Source organism: Suillus fuscotomentosus (genome assembly GCF_016647785.1).
Source record: "Suillus fuscotomentosus strain FC203 chromosome Unknown F5891scaffold_23, whole genome shotgun sequence".
In the NCBI taxonomy this organism is placed as follows: domain Eukaryota; kingdom Fungi; phylum Basidiomycota; class Agaricomycetes; order Boletales; family Suillaceae; genus Suillus; species Suillus fuscotomentosus.
This window is the reverse complement of record NW_024539535.1, coordinates 444,639-462,597: the sequence shown is the minus strand read 5'-3', so window position 1 is coordinate 462,597 and position 17,959 is coordinate 444,639. Positions and strand designations below refer to the sequence as shown.

The following is a 17,959-nucleotide window of genomic DNA, read 5'->3' as shown; positions in this document are numbered from 1 at the left end:
ATGAGCTGGCTGTTGATGGGATTCATTGATAAGTGGGGGGCATCAGTAAACCGGTGAGTTCTTGCTGGGGATTATGCTGATTATGGTGCTTTTACATGGACATATATTGCTTTATATCACTTTATATTACAATGTGACGAAAACCTTTCCTATATATTACGATATATAACGATATATGACGATATCTTCTTCTCACAGGTTCTCTGATGGCCCGTAGTCAGTTACCTGTTTCGGTACGAAAACTGATAAAGAAAGCCGACCGAGCGCAAGTAGCAGCCTAATGGCATCACGGACGCACCACAATTGCTATTTCAGATATCCAGCCGGTAAAGTTGACGACAGTGAGTTCGAGGGACTCTCGCCAGTGGCCATTGAGCGTCTTATATGTAGTAGACAAGTGTTGGACTGCAGATTTAATTTGAAATCTGCAGTGTTGAAACTCTCATCACGTGCGGGGTATTCCAATCGCGGCGTGGCCTGAACGTTTGATCTACATTCGCCTATTTCTAGAGGCAGTAGACACGCCAGACCACCGTGACACTGTGATTGTATCCCTGGAGAAACTTAATGCTAATGGATTCGTCTGGATTGTGGTAGCCTGCCCTGTGTTTGAATTTCACCATGCCTTTCGCCGTAGCTGCTTTTGGTATTCTTTTCGTAAACAGGTATGCCCACATAAAATTGCAAGTTGCTACCTCACTTTGAGTCACAACTCACCAGAAAAGCCTGCAATACTGCAAGGAGTTAAGGACGCGAAAATATCTCTGTTTGGCTGCCGCGCTATATACCACCTATTACTGAACATCATGGCTAAAAACAGACAACATGCAGATCACTAGTGACGATACTATTGGTGATCTTCCCATAGACTAGGATCACGAGGAAGTAAGAGAGAAGTGCCTACAGCGAGAAATGCAAATGCCATCAAATAGTAATATATCGACCATGCGTCATGACCTTCCTGCATCGAATAAGAGAAAACCGAAGCTGCAGATGCTGGGGCAACGATTTTTGCTCCTGCCACAACTAGCTGGACAATTCCATTGGTCGCTCCAAGCGATGCGCGATTGGGAGCGGCGGCTCTGATAAACAATACTAAACAGGCTACGACTTCTCAGTAAAGTAAGATCCCGGAAGTGGTTGGTTGACATACGATAGCACATGATCAAGCTAGTTACCAGCGAAAGTTGAACGCCAACAGACAGCCATACCGCCAAACCCAGGCCATGGACTCGAGCAAGCGCATTGGTCACCGGGAATAAAATGATGATAGGTATGCCAGAGACAACACCAGTAACATGCATGGCTCCTGCACCGAAGCGATCATGTAGCCGCGAGTAGAAAAGTAATTGGAATACACCATGCGCGACACCTGATACCGCAAGTATAGCACCAATCTTGGGAGGATCAAGGGAAAGACCACCGAGTTCAATCGGCGTCGAGTAGAAAACAGGTAGAACCGAACTGAATCCCATGTAAAGCAGAGTCATGGTGACATAACTTGTTGTCACAGTCAGGACCTTTGGAGTTAGCAAGGCGCACAGTGGCAACGGCTTTGATGCTACTCCTTCAGAGTTCGCTACCTCACGAACGGCCAGAGCATTTCTCGATGGCGGAAAAGGCTTTGCATATGACTGTCGCAAGAGCCTTCCTTTTGTCAGCTTCCAAAGTGGTGTCGTTGTTGAAACGCTCTCGTTACCGCACTTAGTGTGATCCAGACATGGTCTTCAAAAAATGTCTCTCACCTCTTTGAAACAAAAATACGCGACTAGCCAAGCCACCAGGGCGAATATAGCTGGAACAGCGCATGGCAAGAGGTATGGGTAGATTTGCAGCAGTATTGATCGCCCAAAAATCTCAGGGAATCTGTCCACGGGTCTGGAGAGCGATCCACCAACGAGGGGTCTAGACTGTCGTGAATCTCGTTTCAATAGCAAGAGGTACTTTATAAACTTACCCAACTAAGGTCCCCAACATCCATGGGAGCGGCATATAGCTAAATGCCTTCGGCAAGTTAGTTGTGTCAGTGATGTCCATCACCATGCTTTTGATGACCCCATTGCTTCCATTAAATGCCCCGCAGAAAGCACGACTGAAAAGTCAATGAGTGCTTGACAGTTTAGCGGTTATTGAACACCCGAACCTGACTACCAGACCGACAAAAATTTTCGATAGCCCAAACGAGAACATTGAAATCGACATTGCGAATTGAGCAGTCAGAATCACAGGTTTCCGCCCTATGTGATCAGACAGTTGGCTCCAAGGGAGGATAGTCAGTGCTTGAGCCGTATAATATGATGATTGCTCGGAACGATATAAGGAACGAGCGCAGGACAAAAAGGATTATGACGTGCTCACCAGGATGCCAACATAGTGTCCAACTTGAGATTCGTCTCCGTTCGTCACACCAATGTCTCTGATCAGCTTCCAATTGCAGTTAGATTTTCAAATCCACGCAGAAGGGATATACTCACTTGAGGGGTAAATGGGGCAAGAGTCTGAACGACAAGCGAATCGGAAAGCTGCAAGAATAATATGATCCAGAATTGATCCCATGGCAGAGGTGAAGTTCGGGCTACCAGCTGGTCTGGCTGTTGGAGAAGAGGAGTCTCTTCATCATCTTGACGCGTTGTCATGGTGGTATCTGAGAAAGATGGACGATTGGGCGCAGTCTATTAAACTTATGCAAATGAGTCGGCAATTGAGTGGCTCCTTGGCTCGGATTAGTCGAAGGGTAGATCGTCCACATGCTTTTGGAAACTGGTGAAGGCCCACTTGAACGTAAAGGAAACTATCGTTGTGATCCAGAAGCACGGGCAGGTCTGCATTAGGTTAGGCTGGTACGTACCCGAGCTGCGGCCAATGTAAACGTTCAGCACACGAGGCATAACAATACAAAGCAAAGCATCTTCTCTGTTATGAAACATGGTAGCAAAAGCGGAAGTCACGAAAGCCGCAGGGCCATGATGAGCTAGCTGGCCTTGTAGTTCCTCTACCATGCATGTCAGTATTGTACCCAATTGGTCAGTGTCGTAATCGCCTGGACTTGAGAATTTTCGTGCAATCCGCATCTCTACGCCTTGTAAAGAATGTGTTGTCCGGATTCTCGATTATTGGGGATATCGAGAGCCGGTGGGGATATGGATTTGACATGGCGTGGGAGGAACATGATGAATTACATCCACCATCTTTCCTTGAAAGCGCTCAGAATGCTCCTAGGAAGGAAGATATCTTCGGTAACAAGGGAAGGTCTCTGCCTGAATAAAGTATTTTGTCACACCCGGAGGATGCACTGACATGGTAAACAGATAACACGCGGTCATTGAACTAGTGCTGTTGGCAGAATGCGGTGGTTTTGCCAACCGGTCTGGCAAAAATCAGTTGTGCCTAGTCCACGGCAGAACTCACGCAAAGTGGAGCGCAGTGTGAACATGATCTTGGTGCAATCCATACAATCATGTGTAGTCTTTCGGTCGATACATTTGAAACACCGTACAAACCTTCGACGTCTCGATGACACTGTATCGTAAAAGCCACGGAGTATGCCACCATCAACATGTTCATATGCGGACTCGTGAAGAGGTTGGCAATTATTAATTGCTGTGAGACTGTACAGTATCTTGTTAAGTCGTGTGGAGTTTGTTGCTGCTGAATTTGCAGCTCTCGAAAAGGTAAAGCGCTAGTAAGAGGACTAAAAAGTTCAGAGCTTATGTAAATGCTCGAGGTTGAATCGGGTCAAGTAAATAATACCACGGGCCGACTATTCTAGATGATGAATGGGACGAGGCAACATCAATGCTATCCATTGGGAATGTCATACTTACATGCATGTAGTCTACGTAGCCTAGAATTTTGCCAGTTCCACCCCCTAATACACTAGATGACACGCGGACATTCGCGATAATGTTATTGGGAATCTTCCCATACACTAGGATCATGGGGAAGTAATAGAGAAGTACCTACTGCGAGAAATGCAATTGTGATCAAAAAGTAATATATCAACCACGCATCATGCCCTGCCTCTATTGAGTAAGAGAAGACCGAAGCTGCAGATGCCGGACCAATGATTCTTGCTACCGCGACAGCCACCTGGCCTATTCCAATGGTTGCTCCGACTGAGGCACGATTGGGAGCAGCTGCTCTGATGAATAATGTTATGCAGGCTACGAGATTCTTAGTGTAGCGGAACGCAGGAAATGTTGGATTGACATACGGTAGCACATGATCAGGCTAGTCGTCAGCGCAAGCTGGACGGAAACACACAGCCATACAGCCATACCTATTCCATAGACTCGAGCCAGAGTATTGATCACTGGAAATAAAATGACGGTGGGTATGCCGGAGCTAACGCCGGTCATATGGATAGCTCCTGCGCCGAAGCGATCATGCAAACGAGCGTAGAAAAGTAGCTGAAATACGCCATGTGCGGCACCTTGTACCGCGAGCAACGTGCCGATGCGAGAAGGGTCAAGGGAAAGACCACCAAGTTCAATTGGTGTTGCATAGAAAATAGGTAGGACCGAACTGAGCGACATTTGAAGCATGCCTGTCGTGGCATAACTTGCTGTTACGCTCAACACTTTCGGGGTTAGTAAAGCACGCAGCGAAAGCGGCTTTGATTGAACTTCTCCAGCATTCGCCTCCCCAGGATCAACTATAACATTGCTCGATGGCTGGCGAGACTTCAAATACGACTGTCCGAAGAATGCTCCTTTGATTAGCTCCAAAAGCGGTGTCCTGGTGGAAACGCTCTTGTGACCACACTTAGTCTGATCCAGAGATGGGATTTCAACATCGCGCTCACCTCTTTAAGACAGACATGCGTGACTAACCAAGCTATTGATGTAAAAAATGCCGAAATAGAGCACGGCAGAAGATATGGGTACATTTTCAGGAGTTCTGATCGCCCGAAGATGTCAGGGAATCTGTCTGCTGGTCGAGAGAGCGATCCCCCAATGAGTGGTCTATTAGATTCTGTGAGACTCAGCACGAGAGAAAATGTACTGTATACCTACCCAATTGTGGTTGCGATCATCCACGGAATTGATATATAATTGAATGCCAAAGGCATATTGGTTACGTCTGTGATGTCCATCAGCATGCTCTTGATGACACTGTTGCTCGCATCAAATGCTCCGCAGACAACACGACTGGTCGAGAACATCAGTAATTGACGGTCACAACTACGATTTGATATCGAACTGAACACACTGACCTGACTACCAGAGCGAAGAAGGTCTTCGACAGCCCAAACGAAAACATCGATATAGAAATTGCTGATAGGGCTGTCAGTATTACAGGCTTCCGCCCGATGTGGTCGGACAGTTGGCTCCAATGAAAGATAGTCAGGGTATGAGCTGCATAGTATGATGATTGCTCGAGGGGATATCAGAAACGAATGAAGGAGCAAAAAACGATGAAGACATGCTTACTAGGATGCCGACATAGTGACCGACCTGGGATTCATCTCCGTGAGTTACTCCAATGTCTCTAATGAGCTTGATAAAATTCCCGTCGTGGTCAGATAACACTTGAAGTTCAAGCAAAGGGAATATACTCACTTGAGGAACAAAGGGTGCAAGGATGTAAGAAGAAACAGGATCTGGCATCTCCAAGAACAGTAAAATCCAAAATTGATCCCAGGGAAGAGGTGTCTTGGCCGTTGGCCGCTCAGGTCGTTGCAGAAGAGATGTTTCCTCGTCATCCTGCTGCGCAATCATGGTGATACGAGGAAACAACTCGGACGAAAGATGCAGCTCGTTATACTACGTGAATTCGTCCTAATAAGGTGGTCGCTGACCGGCTTGTTGGCCAGCTGGTCGATAAGGCCTACAACGGCAGTCGACAAGAACCTGCATCTTCTGATCAGTTGGCTCGGAATGATTAAAAGATCGCACGCGGCACGTCCTATTATGCGTAGAACCCGGGTATAGCCGCCTGTGGCTATCATGATAGGTACTTACCCGCATTGTCGCCTAGAGGAGCTCAAGCTGATCATTGGCTGGCTAACCCTTACGTGCGGTTTGAAGGTCTGCACTTACACGGTGTGAGATTAAATAGATGATACATAATAAGAACAGCCCCAAGTAGTTAAACGATTGGAGCCTAGTATCGCATGAGGCGCACTTGAAAAGACCTGCATCAACCTGCCATGTGCATGTGCTGCATTACGTAACTACGACACCGCCGCCGACCCCCGCCAGTTCCTGACTCCGCCGGTTTGCCATTTTTTAACACTCATTTTGCAACACGCCTATGTCAAGACCTGCAACAGTATCTGTTCCAGGGGCTAACCCACTTCTCTGGGCAGTGGGTCACTCGTGCACTTATGTCTGATCGTGACACTAATTCTCCCTATGTACGGTCCGCCTTTTAACCTCTGAGTGTTGTCGCTGTTGTCACGGTATCCTACACTGCTTATTCATAGGCTCTCTGTTCTGTGCGTTGACTTATCCTTCCCCGCAGTGCGTGATGTTCGTCTGAAAAGTCTCGTACTGCATCGCACGCGTGCTTGACGAGCGTTCTTGTCCACCGCATGCGGTTGCCCATATACCTCAGGTTGCCCCATTCACTACGATGCACTATCTTACTTTGAATCTCATTCGTTGCGCTTCAAATTACCTGAAAACTTATGTTCTTGGCTTTCATAATTTTCGTTGAGCACCGTGGTCATTGTGATTCGTGCACTGAGCTGTTTGCAGGTTATGTGTGGTTTGACGGCGAGTCGATTGCGGTGACTCATAACAAGGTGTCTGTGTTATCGTCTCTTTTCGTTTTTCAGGCATCCGATCGGACCTACTGCGTTGTGCTGCATCGGTTGGCTTCTTACTAATGTTCTGATGTAGTGATATCTGGATCATTAGCCTGCTTGTTTCCGGAAAAGTCCCACTGTAATTGCAAAACATTTGCGCGATTTGACAGCCCCCCGCCTGGCTCTCTGGCTCGCTCTGCAGCAGCCGCGTTCGTTGCACGAAAGGCGGTAACGTTTGCCTTATTTGCAGCGTTTTCTCGAACTTCATGGGTGGTTTGATGCTTTGTCGGTCGATGCTGTTTGGAAGGCATGTTATTTAAAGCTATCAAGCGTTTACCAGCACACGGTCGTCCCGTTGTCCATCCTCGTTCTCGTACTAAGCCCCGGTGACAGATTGGATTTTCACATTTGAGAACGCCTTTTGTTTCTGCAGTCAGCTTGCTCTCAAATCATCAAGCGATCATTCTCCAAGCAAAGACAAGATCATAGCGGAATAAAAGGGGCTCCAGTTTCTTACAGATGGATTTGTAGAGAACAGCACGAAGTTTTACTGCAGACAGAACCTTCCCTACTTATCATGGGAGTAGGGAATGTTGTACACATAGTAGTCTAACACGCAGTCAATCGCTATTGGGAATCTTCCCATACACTAGGATCACGGGGAAGTGATAAAGCAGTACCTACAGCGAGAAATACAGCTGCGATCATGAAGTAGTATATCGACCATGCATGATGCCCTTCCTGCAATGAATAAGAGAAGACCGAAGCTGCAGACGCCGGGCCGATGATTCTTGCTACTGCGACAGCCACCTGGGCAATTCCGTTGGTTGCTCCGACTGAGGCACGATTGGGAGCAGCTGCTCTGACAAATAATGATATGCAGGCTATAGGTTCTTCTCAGTTCAACAGAACGCAGGAAGTGCTGGATTAACATACGGAAGCACATGATCAGGTTAGTCTTCAGCGTAAGCTGAACGGCAACACACAGCCACACAGCCGTACCTATTCCATAGGCTCGAGCCAGAGCATTCGTCACTGGAAATAAAATGACCATGGGTATCCCGGAGCTGATGCCGATGATGTGGACAGCTCTTGCACCGAAGCGATCATTTAAACGAGTGTAGAAAAGTAGCTGGAATATGCCTTGTATGATACCTGATGCCGCAAGTAAAGCACCTATGCGAGGAGGGTCAAAGGAAAGACCACCAAGTTCAATCGGTGTCGCATAGAAAACAGGTAAGATCGAATTGAACCCCATTTGAAACAGGCCTGTGGTGGCGTAACTCGCTGTTACGCTCAACACTTTTGAGGTTAGTAAAGCACGCAGCGGAAGCGGCTTTGATTTTACTTCGCCAGGATCAACTATAACATTGCTCAATGGCTGGCGGGGCTTTGAGTATGACTGTCCGAATAATCCTCCTTTAATGAGCTCCCAAAGTGGTGTCTTGGTAGAAACGCTCTTGTAACCACACTTAGTGTGATCCAGAGATGGGTTTTCAGCGTCTCACCTCTTTAAGACGGGTATGCGTGACTAGCGAAATTGTCGAGATAAACAATGCCGAAATAGAGCACGGCAGGAGATATGGGTAGGTTTTCAGGAGTTCTGATCGCCCAAAAATGTTAGGGAATCTGTCTGCTGGTCGGGAGAATGATCCTCCGATGAGTGATCTAAATGCCGTCAACCTCAAGTGCGAGAGATAATGTACGGTATACCTACCCAATTGTAGTTGCGATCGTCCACGGGATTGGTACATAACTGCATGCCTTGGGCATATTGGTTGCGTCAGTGATGTCCATCAGCATGCTCTTGGCCATACTATCGCTCGCATCAAATGCTCCGCTGACAACACGACTGGTCGAGAATGTCAGGAATTGATGGTCACAGCTACTATTTTGAACACGCTGACCTGACCACCAGAGCGAAGAAGGTCTTCGACAGCCCAAACGAAAACATCGATATAGAGATTGCTGATAGAGCTATCAGTATTACAGGCTTCCGTCCGATGTGGTCGGACAGTTGACTCCAATAAAAAATAGTCAGGGTATGAGCTGCATAGTATGATGATTGCTGGAGAGAATAGTATCATGAACGAACGAAAGGGAAAAAACGATGAAGACATGCTTACAAGGATGCCGGCGTAGTGTCCAACCTGGGTTTCGTCTCCGTGAGTGACTCCAATGTCTCTGATGAGCTTGACAACGTCCAGTTGTGGTTAGATATAAGTCCAAGCAAACACAATATTCTCACTTGAGGAATAAACGGGTTGAGGGTCCGAGAAGACAGAATTTCTGGCATCTCCAAGAGCAGTAGAATCCAAAATTGATCCCATGGAAGAGGTGTCTTGGCCGTTGGGTGCTCTGGTTGTTGCAGAAGAGGTGTCTCCTCGTCATTCTGCTGCGCAATCATGGTGGTGCGAGGGAATGACTCGGATGAAAGATGTAGTTCGTTATACTACGTGAAGTCATTCCAATGAGGTGGTTGCTGACCGGCGTGTTGGCTAGCTGGTCGATAAGGCCTACAACGGCAGTCCGGCTCGACAAGAACGTTCAACCTGATCAGCTGGGATAAAATTAGTTACACGGCCCCTCCTATTGGTCCACACACCTCCGAGGCTGTTCCAACTTCTCCTAAAATCTCACCACACGAACGTATCAAATCTGTTCTCAAGATCTTAAGAGAAGGTCGTATATCAACGTTGCAACTCTCGACTCTATGCTCAATCCTCACCGGAATTTCGACTGAAATAAAGGTAACCATTATTTCAAGGAAATCTCATGTAATCAGAAAATAAACCGAATGTAGACGAGCGCCGCGTGTTTCCGGCAAATAATCACTTCGAATTCCTCATACGTATGTACATACAACGAGCTTCCCTGTTCGAAAATCGCCAAGTCTCACATACTACAGCTGCAGGGCACGCGCTCGCAGTATGCCGTGGGCGCTCATCGTCCTCTCTCACGACGACTGGCGTGCATCACATCCTGCTTTCTCCGCAATACTATCATCTTCGCACTGTTCGCAGTAATACAGCTTGCCCGGGACAACTAGGAAGGCTGAGTTTGTCGTTGGAAGCTCTCATAATGTCGCTTGAATGGTGTACGTGCAGCCAATGTTCGCTCGCTGCGAACCGACACTTAGCAGCTCAACAAGATTATGGACAGGTTTGTGAGCGAAATGATTCAGCTGTATTCTGGTATGTAATATACAACTACTCTGCGCAGGAGAAGGGAAACTCTCCGGGAAAGCTGGAACAGTAGCTTGATTGCATGTTTGCAGACTCACGAGGACGTGCTCGGATGTTGAAGTGGCTCCGCCCACATGCAATCGACCGTGACTATGTTTCTGATGTTGTCAGCACCGAGATGGACGCCATCAAGGAGGACCTTCGAGAGGCACTCGACATCATCACTTCGGAGTTTCTTTTAACATGGGATCTTAATTCGGCGATGGACAACACAATTGCACCAAGGCACCGGTCCTACGACGTCTTCTGCACAGTGCAGCTCAAACAACCCGTGCTGGGGAAAAGAATCAAGTTAAGGATTGCAGTACCATATGATGTGCAATGTTGGCACCTTGACATCTCTGAATTAATGATTGTCTTTTTTGTTCAAAGGCGTGCAATGTCATCCTCACGCAACTTGATTCTCAGCGTTCGCATCTCAAGAGAAGCATTGTGAATGGATTGGATGATGGAAGATTGGTCCATTGAATTCACAGGTATAGTTCACGTCGCGTTAATAACAAGAGAATTATAGTTCTGCCTCCTACACTAGATCATAATGTACATGGTCATTCGCGATAATATTATTGGGAATCTTCCCATACACTAAGATCACGGGGAAGCAACAGAGCAGCACCTACAGCGAGAAATGCAATTGCGATAAAGAAGTAGTATATCGACCACGCATCATGCCCCTCCTGTAACGAATAAGAAAAGACCGAAGCTGCAGTCGCCGGGCCGATGATCCTTGCTACTGCGACAACCACCATAACGATTCCATTGGTTGTTCCGAGCGAGGCGCGATTGGGAGCAGCTGCTCTGATGAATAATGCCATGCAGGCTATGAGTTCTTTTCAGTTAAACAGAACGCAGGAAGTGCTGGATCAACATACGGAAGCACAGGATCAGGCTAGTCTTCAGCGTAAGCTGGACAACAACACACAGCCACACAGCCATGCCTATTCCATAGGCCCGAGCCAGAGCATTGGCCACTGGAAATAAAATGACGATGGGTATGCCAGAGCTAACACCGGTGATAAAGATAGCTTTTGCACCGAAGCGATCGTGTAAATGAGCGTAGAAAAGCAGCTGAAATATTCCATGTATGACACCTGATACCGCAAGTAAAGTACCAATGCGAGGAGGGTCAAGGGAAAGACCGCCAAGTTCAATCGGTGTTGCATAGAAAACAGGTAAGACCGAATTGTACCCCGTTTGAAATAGGCCCATGGTGGTATAACTCGCTGTTACACTCAAGACTTTCGAGGTTAGCAATGCCCGCAGCGGAAGCGGCTTTGGTTGAACTTCTCCGGGACTCCCTTCCCCAGGATCAACTATGACGTTGCTCGATGGCTGGCGAGGCCTCAAGTATGATTGTCCCAAGAATCCTTTTTTAATTAGCTCCCAGAGTGTTGTTTCGCCAGTGGTAGAGACGCTCTTGTAACCACACTTAGTGTGATCCAAAGATGGGTTTTCAGGCGCTCACCTCTTTAAGATGGATATAGGTGACTAGCCAAATTATCGATACAGAAAATGCCGAGATAGAGCATGGCAGGAGATATGGGTAGGTTTTCAGGAGCTCTGATCGCCCAAAGATGTCAGGGAATCTGTCTGCTGGTCGGGAGAGCGATCCCCCAATGAGTGGTCTAGAAGATGCCGTGAACCTCAGTGCGAGATAAAATGTACTGTATGCCTACCCAATTGAGGTTCCGATCATCAACGGAATTGGTATATAACTGTATGCCTTGGGCATATTGGTTGCGTCAGTGATGTCCATCAGCATGCTCTTGACCATACTATCGCTCGGATCAAATGCTCCACAGACAATACGACTGGTCGAGAATGTCAGGAATTGATGGTCACAGGTACTATTCGACATTTAACTGGACACGCTGACCTGACCACCAGACCAAGGAAAGTCTTCGACAGCCCAAACGAAAACATCGAAATAACAATTGCTGATAGAGCTGTCAGAATTACGGGCCTCCGCCCGATGTGGTCGGACAGTTGACTCCAATGAAAGATGGTCAGGGTATGAGCTGCATAGTACGATGATTGCTGGGGAGAGTAGTATGATGAACGAACGAAAGGGAAAAACCGATGAAGACATGCTTACAAGAATGCCGGCATAGTGTCCAACCTGGGTTTCGTCTCCGTGAGTGACTCCGATGTCTCTGATGAGCTTGACAAAGTTCCTGTGATCAGATATAAGTCGAGCGAAGGGAATATACTCACTTGAGGAATAAACGGCGCAAGAGTCCCAGACGAAAGAAAATCTGGCATCTCCAAGAGCAGTAGAATCCAAAATTGATCCCATGGAAGAGGTGTCTTGGCCGTTGGTTGCTCTGGTCGTTGCAGAAGAGGTGTCTCCTCGTCATTCTGCTGCGCAATCATGGTAGTGCGAGAGAACGCCTCGAATCAGAAATGCAGTTCATTATACTACATGAAGTCATTCCAATGAGGTGGTTGCTGACCGGCTTGTTGGCTGCCTAATCGATAAGGCCTAATGGCAGCGCTTTTGCTGATCAGTTGACATAGAATCAGTCACACGGCACTTCCTATTATGTAGCACCCGGGTATAGCCGCCACTGGCCAAGGGGTTCGCAAGTACTGTCGCCTAGAGGTCTCGGGCTCATCATCGATCGACTAACCTTAGGCTAGAAGGTCTGCGCCCACGCGAAGTAGAGGAGACATAATAACAGATTGCCCAAATCAACGACATTGAACAATTGCAAGTGAGGACATGCTGCGGATATACTACAGCATGAGGCACATTGCATTACATAAATACGTCGACCGTAATGTTGAGAGCCGATGTGTCCGAGGGAAGTAAGGCCGAGAGAGAGAGAGCCGAGAAAGGAAAGGACGATACGGCCGAAGAATAGAGCACATCGAGTGCGAGCGTCTCCAAACGGAGAACGTCGACGACGTGTCAACGTCGGCAATCTTTTCGTTCTTTAAGTATATATTTTTCATCAAAGCTATTGCTGGCAGACTCACCGTATAAGAGGACACTGTTTTCGTCGATGCGTCTCAGATTCGAAACGAATACTGAGACGTAAGTACAAGTCCCACTGTAACGTTCGAGCGCAAGCGCTGACGTACATCTAGTCGTACCTTTGTTCTAGGTACAAACAATTGTTAATAGAGATTCGAAACGAATACTGAGACTCGTACCTTTGTTCTAGCGTGTCGTAAAACCTCCCGTGTGTATCGTTCCTCCACAGGTTATGAGCCCTGACTCCTCCATGGACTCGTCGACTCCCAGCACCAATTCAAACCTTTTTAACATCCCGAAGCTCGCCGAAGACGGCTCGAACTGGATAACCTACAAGGAAAGGACGTTAACGGCTATAGGTGCACGAGGACTTACGAGATATACCGATGGACGAGCTAAAGAGCCTACGCCTTTCGTAAAGAGCTCTACAGGGGCCGTTACGAAGCCGGATGGTACAACACCTACGCAGAAAGAAATCGATGAGCTCGACGCAAAGACCGATGAGTATCAACAAAAGAACTCACTCGTAAAACAGCAAATATTTTGCACGATCACAGATCGGCTGCTGTTACGCGTCCAAAAGTTAGCATCCGCGTCCGAAATCTGGAAGGAAATATGCCACATACATGAAGGCAAAACCGAACTCGTCCAGATAGATCTGAGACGGAGGCTCCAGGAGACGAGGTGCGAAGAAGGTGGTGACGTCAAGGCTCATTTTTCAGAGCTTTTGCGCCTGAGGGAGTCGTTAGCTGGAATGGGGGTAGCCGTCGTTGATACGGACTTTCATGCCATCATCCTAGGGTCCTTACCTGAATCCTACTGGCCGCTACTGTCGTCGATGAACGCAGCGGCCAAGATAACGAAAACTCCCCTCTCGCCCTACGAACTCATCACCATCATCACAGAGGAATACGAGCACCGGTTACTCACCGAACGACGTCCCAACAAACGCGGGACCAACAGTGCGCTCTCCGCGAGAACAAACGCAGGGAGGAGCACGAGCTCACAGAGCTCGGCTCCAAAATCCAACCCTGACGCAGTCTGTACGAACTGCGATCGTAAGGGCCACTGGAAGAGTGACTGTTGGCGAAAAGGTGGAGGAAAAGAAGGTCAGGGGCCGAATCAACGGCAGAGACAAGGAGGACGCACCCAAAAACAAAGTGCCAATGTAGCCAAAGAGCCGGAGCCAAAGGACAACTACGCTTTCGCTACGTCAGACCTCGCAGTCATAGCAAAATCGATGGACGTACCTCCAGAGCGCCGAGGAGCAATAGTAGACTCCGGCGCGACCTCTCATTTCTGCCCGGATAGGGCAAAATTCGTATCCTTCGTTGAGATCGCCCTGCAGAAGATATACACTGCGAATGGAGCTACTGTCAATGCGACAGGACGAGGAGACGTGAGGATGGACTTACCGTTGGGCTCGAAACGAACGACCGTGACGCTAAAAGATGTCCTATATGCCCCCTCCATGGCATTTACCCTTATCTCCACCAATAAGATCGCCTCCGCCGGTTTGGCCGTGCTGTTCGAAGGAGGAATGTGCAGGATACTGTCTGCTCCCCCCGAACGAAGGACGATCGCAGAAATACCCCAAGTCCAGGGACTTTACGCTGTAACGTCTGACCGTAAGCATCGTGCCAACGTCGCCAGGACAAAGCTTACCATCAATGATGTCCATCGTGCCCTAGGGCACGTATCACATGCGGCCCTTCTTGACGCAGTCAAGAAGGGCCTAATCCTGGGCATAGACATAGATCCGGCGCCCGCCATCCAGTTCTGTGAAGTCTGCGTGAAAGCTAAGTCAGCTCAGCAGTCCTTCCCAAGAGAAACGAAGATGCGCGCACTTACATACGGAGAACTAGTCCATACGGACCTCTGGGGACCGGCGCAGACGACGAGTTTGGGAGGCTGTAAATATTATGTCAGTTTCATGGACGACTTTAGCCGGCAGACGCGACTCGAGTTCCTCAAACAAAAGAGTGATGCACTTACCGCGTTCAAGTCCTATGAGGCATGGGTGGCCCGTCAATCACCAGGTGTGCGCGTGCACAAAATCCGTTTGGACAGAGGAGGAGAGTATCTGAGCGCCGAGTTCGATCAATACTTGCGTCAGCAAGGTATAGAGCGGCAGCTAACAGTGCACGACTCACCCCAACAGAATGGTGTCGCCGAACGACTCAACCGGACACTCGTCGAGCATGCGAGAGCAATGCTCCTAGGCAGAGATATGCCAAAGTACCTGTGGGCCGAGGCCGTTAGTTACGCCACTTGGCTCAAGAATCGCCTACCTTCAAGGGCGATCCCAGGTAGCACGCCCTACGAGTTGGTGCGCAAGTCCAAGCCGGACTTGTCGCAGGCCCATGAATTTGGGGCCAGGGTCTTCGTCCATATGCTGGAGGCTGGTAAGCTGGAGGCGAGGGCGGAGGAGGCAGTTTTTGTGGGGGTAGACGCTGAAAGTAAAGGATACCGGGTGTATTGGCCCGGCAGACGGCGTGTCTCGGTGGAGAGGAATGTGACCTTCACGCCGATCCTGGCAGCCGATGGTATGCCGGACGAGGGGGAGTCTGCTGTAGTCAACGAACATAACAGCGGCAATGGTAATAATAACTCACCTAGTAGCGTCCAGCCCATCACCATGCCACAGCAACCTCAACCTTCTACTCCTCAGCAACCTCAACCTTCTACTCCTAAGCAACCTCAACCATCTACTGCCCAGCAACCTCAACCATCTACTCCTGAAGTGAGGTCGACGAGGGTAAGACCACCCCCAGGGTACTATGCGGCGCTGAATGAGGGCCAAACGGCAGCCCTAACCATGGAAAGCCTGTTGGAAGCGTCAGAACTCGACCTCTTGGATGAAGAGGCGCATATTCACCTAGCATTGGCCGCCGTCCAACCAGAACCGACCCTCCAACAAGCCTTGAAGGGCCCAGACGCTGCAGAGTGGCAAGAAGCCATCAATTACGAAGTCAGTCAACTCGAGAAGCTAGGTACGTGGGAAATCGTAGACGCACCTCGAGGCGTAAACCTTATCCCATGCCATTATGTCCTGGCCACAAAGCGCGGGCCGGACGGCGAGAAGCTGAAGCTTCGCGCGCGCCTAGTTGCAAATGGGCAGTGCCAGAAGTACGGGGTCGATTTTTTGTTCGAGGATGCGACGGACGAAAGAATGACAGAAAGAATTCTATAAACGAAAGTAGTAAGTACTCAGTCTCAATAGTCGAAGACTTGGAGACTACTAGCTGACCTATAAACGAAAGTAGTAAGTACTAGAGTAGTAGTCAGTATCGTAGTAAAGAGTCTAAATAAATAATATCATACCTCAGTCTCAATAGTCGAAGACTGAGGTGCTAAGTAATATAAAACTTCTAATGAGCGCATAGCGTATTATGTAAGCGAGTGTTGTTTGTTGTTGTCCGAATCAAAGTTATCACTTATCTATAATCTTTCAACACGCCCACTCAACGAATCAAACTCTCGCCGTTCAACACTCCCATTCCTTCGATGAATCGTCCATGCTTCTCGCGCGCAAGTGCCTTCGTCAAAACGTCGGCAATCTGTTCGTTCGTGGGAACATACTCAACGCATATCTCTCCTTCCTCCAACTTTTCTCGGATAAAGTGATACCGGATCGCGATATGTTTGGTACGTTCGTGAAACATGGCATTTTCGGCTAACAGAATTGCAGATTGATTGTCGATTTGGAGAGTTATTGGGGGAGTTTCTGAGGAGTTTAGTTCTCTGAGTAGGGTCCTCAACCAAACGGCCTCCTTCGTAGCAGCGGCGGCGGCCATATATTCTGCTTCGGTACTGGAAAGTGCGACTGAACTTTGCTTCTTCGAACTCCAACTAACTGCTCCTCCAGATATTGAAAATATATATCCGGTTATCGAACGCCGGTCATTGACATCTGAGGCCCAGTCTGCGTCGACGAACGCATGTAAGTCCGTTTCTGACTTCCCTTGATATGTCAAACATTTATTGACGGTCCCGCGTAGATACCGATAGACACGCTTTAGAGCGGTCCAGTGCGCTTGTCCGGGGGTAGCTGCAAATCTGCTCAGAGCACCTACTGCGAACGCGATGTCCGGACGCGTCGCAAGCATCGCATACATCAGTGCACCTAGGGCACTTTGGTAAGTCTTCACATCGACTTCGGCTTCATTCACTTTGATGAGCTTGGTGTTAGGGTCCATTGGCGTATTCACAGGACGACTGGATCCCATATCGAAACGCTCGAGTATCGATTCGATGTAGCGGCTTTGTGACAGCTTGATCGTGCGTTTATCGCGGTCGCGAATGATTTCCATTCCCAAAATCCAGCGTGCTTCTCCCAAATCGGTAAGCTCGTACTCTGCTGCTAACCGTTTCTTCAGCTCATCTATCATCTTCTTATCCTTTGACAGTATCATTTTGTCGTCAACATAGACGGCGACTATAATGATTGTGCCGTTCTCGACCTTGTAGAAGACAGAATGGTCTGCATTGCTGCGTGTGAAGCCGAGAGACTCGAAGACGGTACGTAGTCTTTTGTACCATGCTTTGTGTGCCTGCTTAAGACCGTATAGAGCACGTTTGAGCTTCCAAACTTGATTCGACGAGTCACGAAAGCCAGGAGGGAGCTGCAGGTAAATTTCCTCATCCAATTCACCGTTTAGAAAAGCTGACTTGACGTCCATCTGATGTATATCTAGATCGTACTTGGCTGCAAGGGCAAGAAGGACTCGAATCGTCGAGAACTTCGTGACGGGGGCAAAGGTGTCTGTGTAGTCGATCCCTTGGACCTGCGTGAAACCTTTTGCGACGAGTCTGGCCTTATAGCGTTCAATTTCGCCATGCGGGCCGCGCTTAATTTTATAGACCCATTTCGAGTCTACAACCTTGCGGTCACGAGGGCGTTTGACTTCCTCGTATAGGCCAATCTTCTCGAAGATCTTCAATTCTTCGGTCATCGCCGTGTACCATAGATCTGCGTCTGGACGA

At 48.4% G+C, this 17,959-nt stretch overlaps 4 protein-coding genes across 4 annotated transcripts; all 4 read right to left on the bottom strand.

Moving 5' to 3' along the window:
* Positions 1–744: 744 nt before the first annotated feature.
* On the bottom strand, positions 745–2,818 carry F5891DRAFT_266184 (major facilitator superfamily domain-containing protein). Its single transcript, XM_041371138.1, has 7 exons — positions 2,475–2,818; positions 2,359–2,424; positions 2,144–2,304; positions 1,958–2,092; positions 1,746–1,905; positions 1,154–1,691; positions 745–1,104 (listed from the first exon to the last, which is right to left on the bottom strand). Exons 1-7 carry the CDS (start codon positions 2,634–2,636, stop codon positions 848–850), a joined length of 1,479 nt encoding a protein of 492 aa, XP_041226763.1. The 5' UTR covers positions 2,637–2,818; the 3' UTR covers positions 745–847.
* Positions 2,819–3,785: 967 nt separating this feature from the next.
* Positions 3,786–6,109, bottom strand: F5891DRAFT_1277855 (major facilitator superfamily domain-containing protein). Its single transcript, XM_041370293.1, has 7 exons — positions 5,562–6,109; positions 5,433–5,498; positions 5,216–5,376; positions 5,016–5,150; positions 4,805–4,964; positions 4,214–4,751; positions 3,786–4,163 (listed from the first exon to the last, which is right to left on the bottom strand). The coding sequence occupies exons 1-7, from the start codon at positions 5,718–5,720 to the stop codon at positions 3,907–3,909; spliced, it is 1,476 nt and encodes a 491-aa protein (XP_041226762.1). The 5' UTR covers positions 5,721–6,109; the 3' UTR covers positions 3,786–3,906.
* Positions 6,110–7,338: 1,229 nt separating this feature from the next.
* Positions 7,339–9,158, bottom strand: F5891DRAFT_1277854 (major facilitator superfamily domain-containing protein; the record flags this gene model as incomplete). The annotated part of the gene is made up of 7 exons (XM_041370292.1): positions 7,339–7,635; positions 7,688–8,210; positions 8,260–8,419; positions 8,469–8,603; positions 8,659–8,819; positions 8,878–8,943; positions 9,000–9,158. The coding sequence occupies 7 exons, from the start codon at positions 9,156–9,158 to the stop codon at positions 7,379–7,381; spliced, it is 1,461 nt and encodes a 486-aa protein (XP_041226761.1). The 3' UTR covers positions 7,339–7,378.
* Positions 9,159–10,421: 1,263 nt separating this feature from the next.
* F5891DRAFT_1277853 (major facilitator superfamily domain-containing protein) lies at positions 10,422–12,721 on the bottom strand. Its single transcript, XM_041370291.1, has 7 exons — positions 12,211–12,721; positions 12,092–12,157; positions 11,873–12,033; positions 11,673–11,807; positions 11,462–11,621; positions 10,869–11,412; positions 10,422–10,816 (listed from the first exon to the last, which is right to left on the bottom strand). Exons 1-7 carry the CDS (start codon positions 12,367–12,369, stop codon positions 10,560–10,562), a joined length of 1,482 nt encoding a protein of 493 aa, XP_041226760.1. The 5' UTR covers positions 12,370–12,721; the 3' UTR covers positions 10,422–10,559.
* Between the last annotated feature and the right edge of the window lie 5,238 nt (positions 12,722–17,959).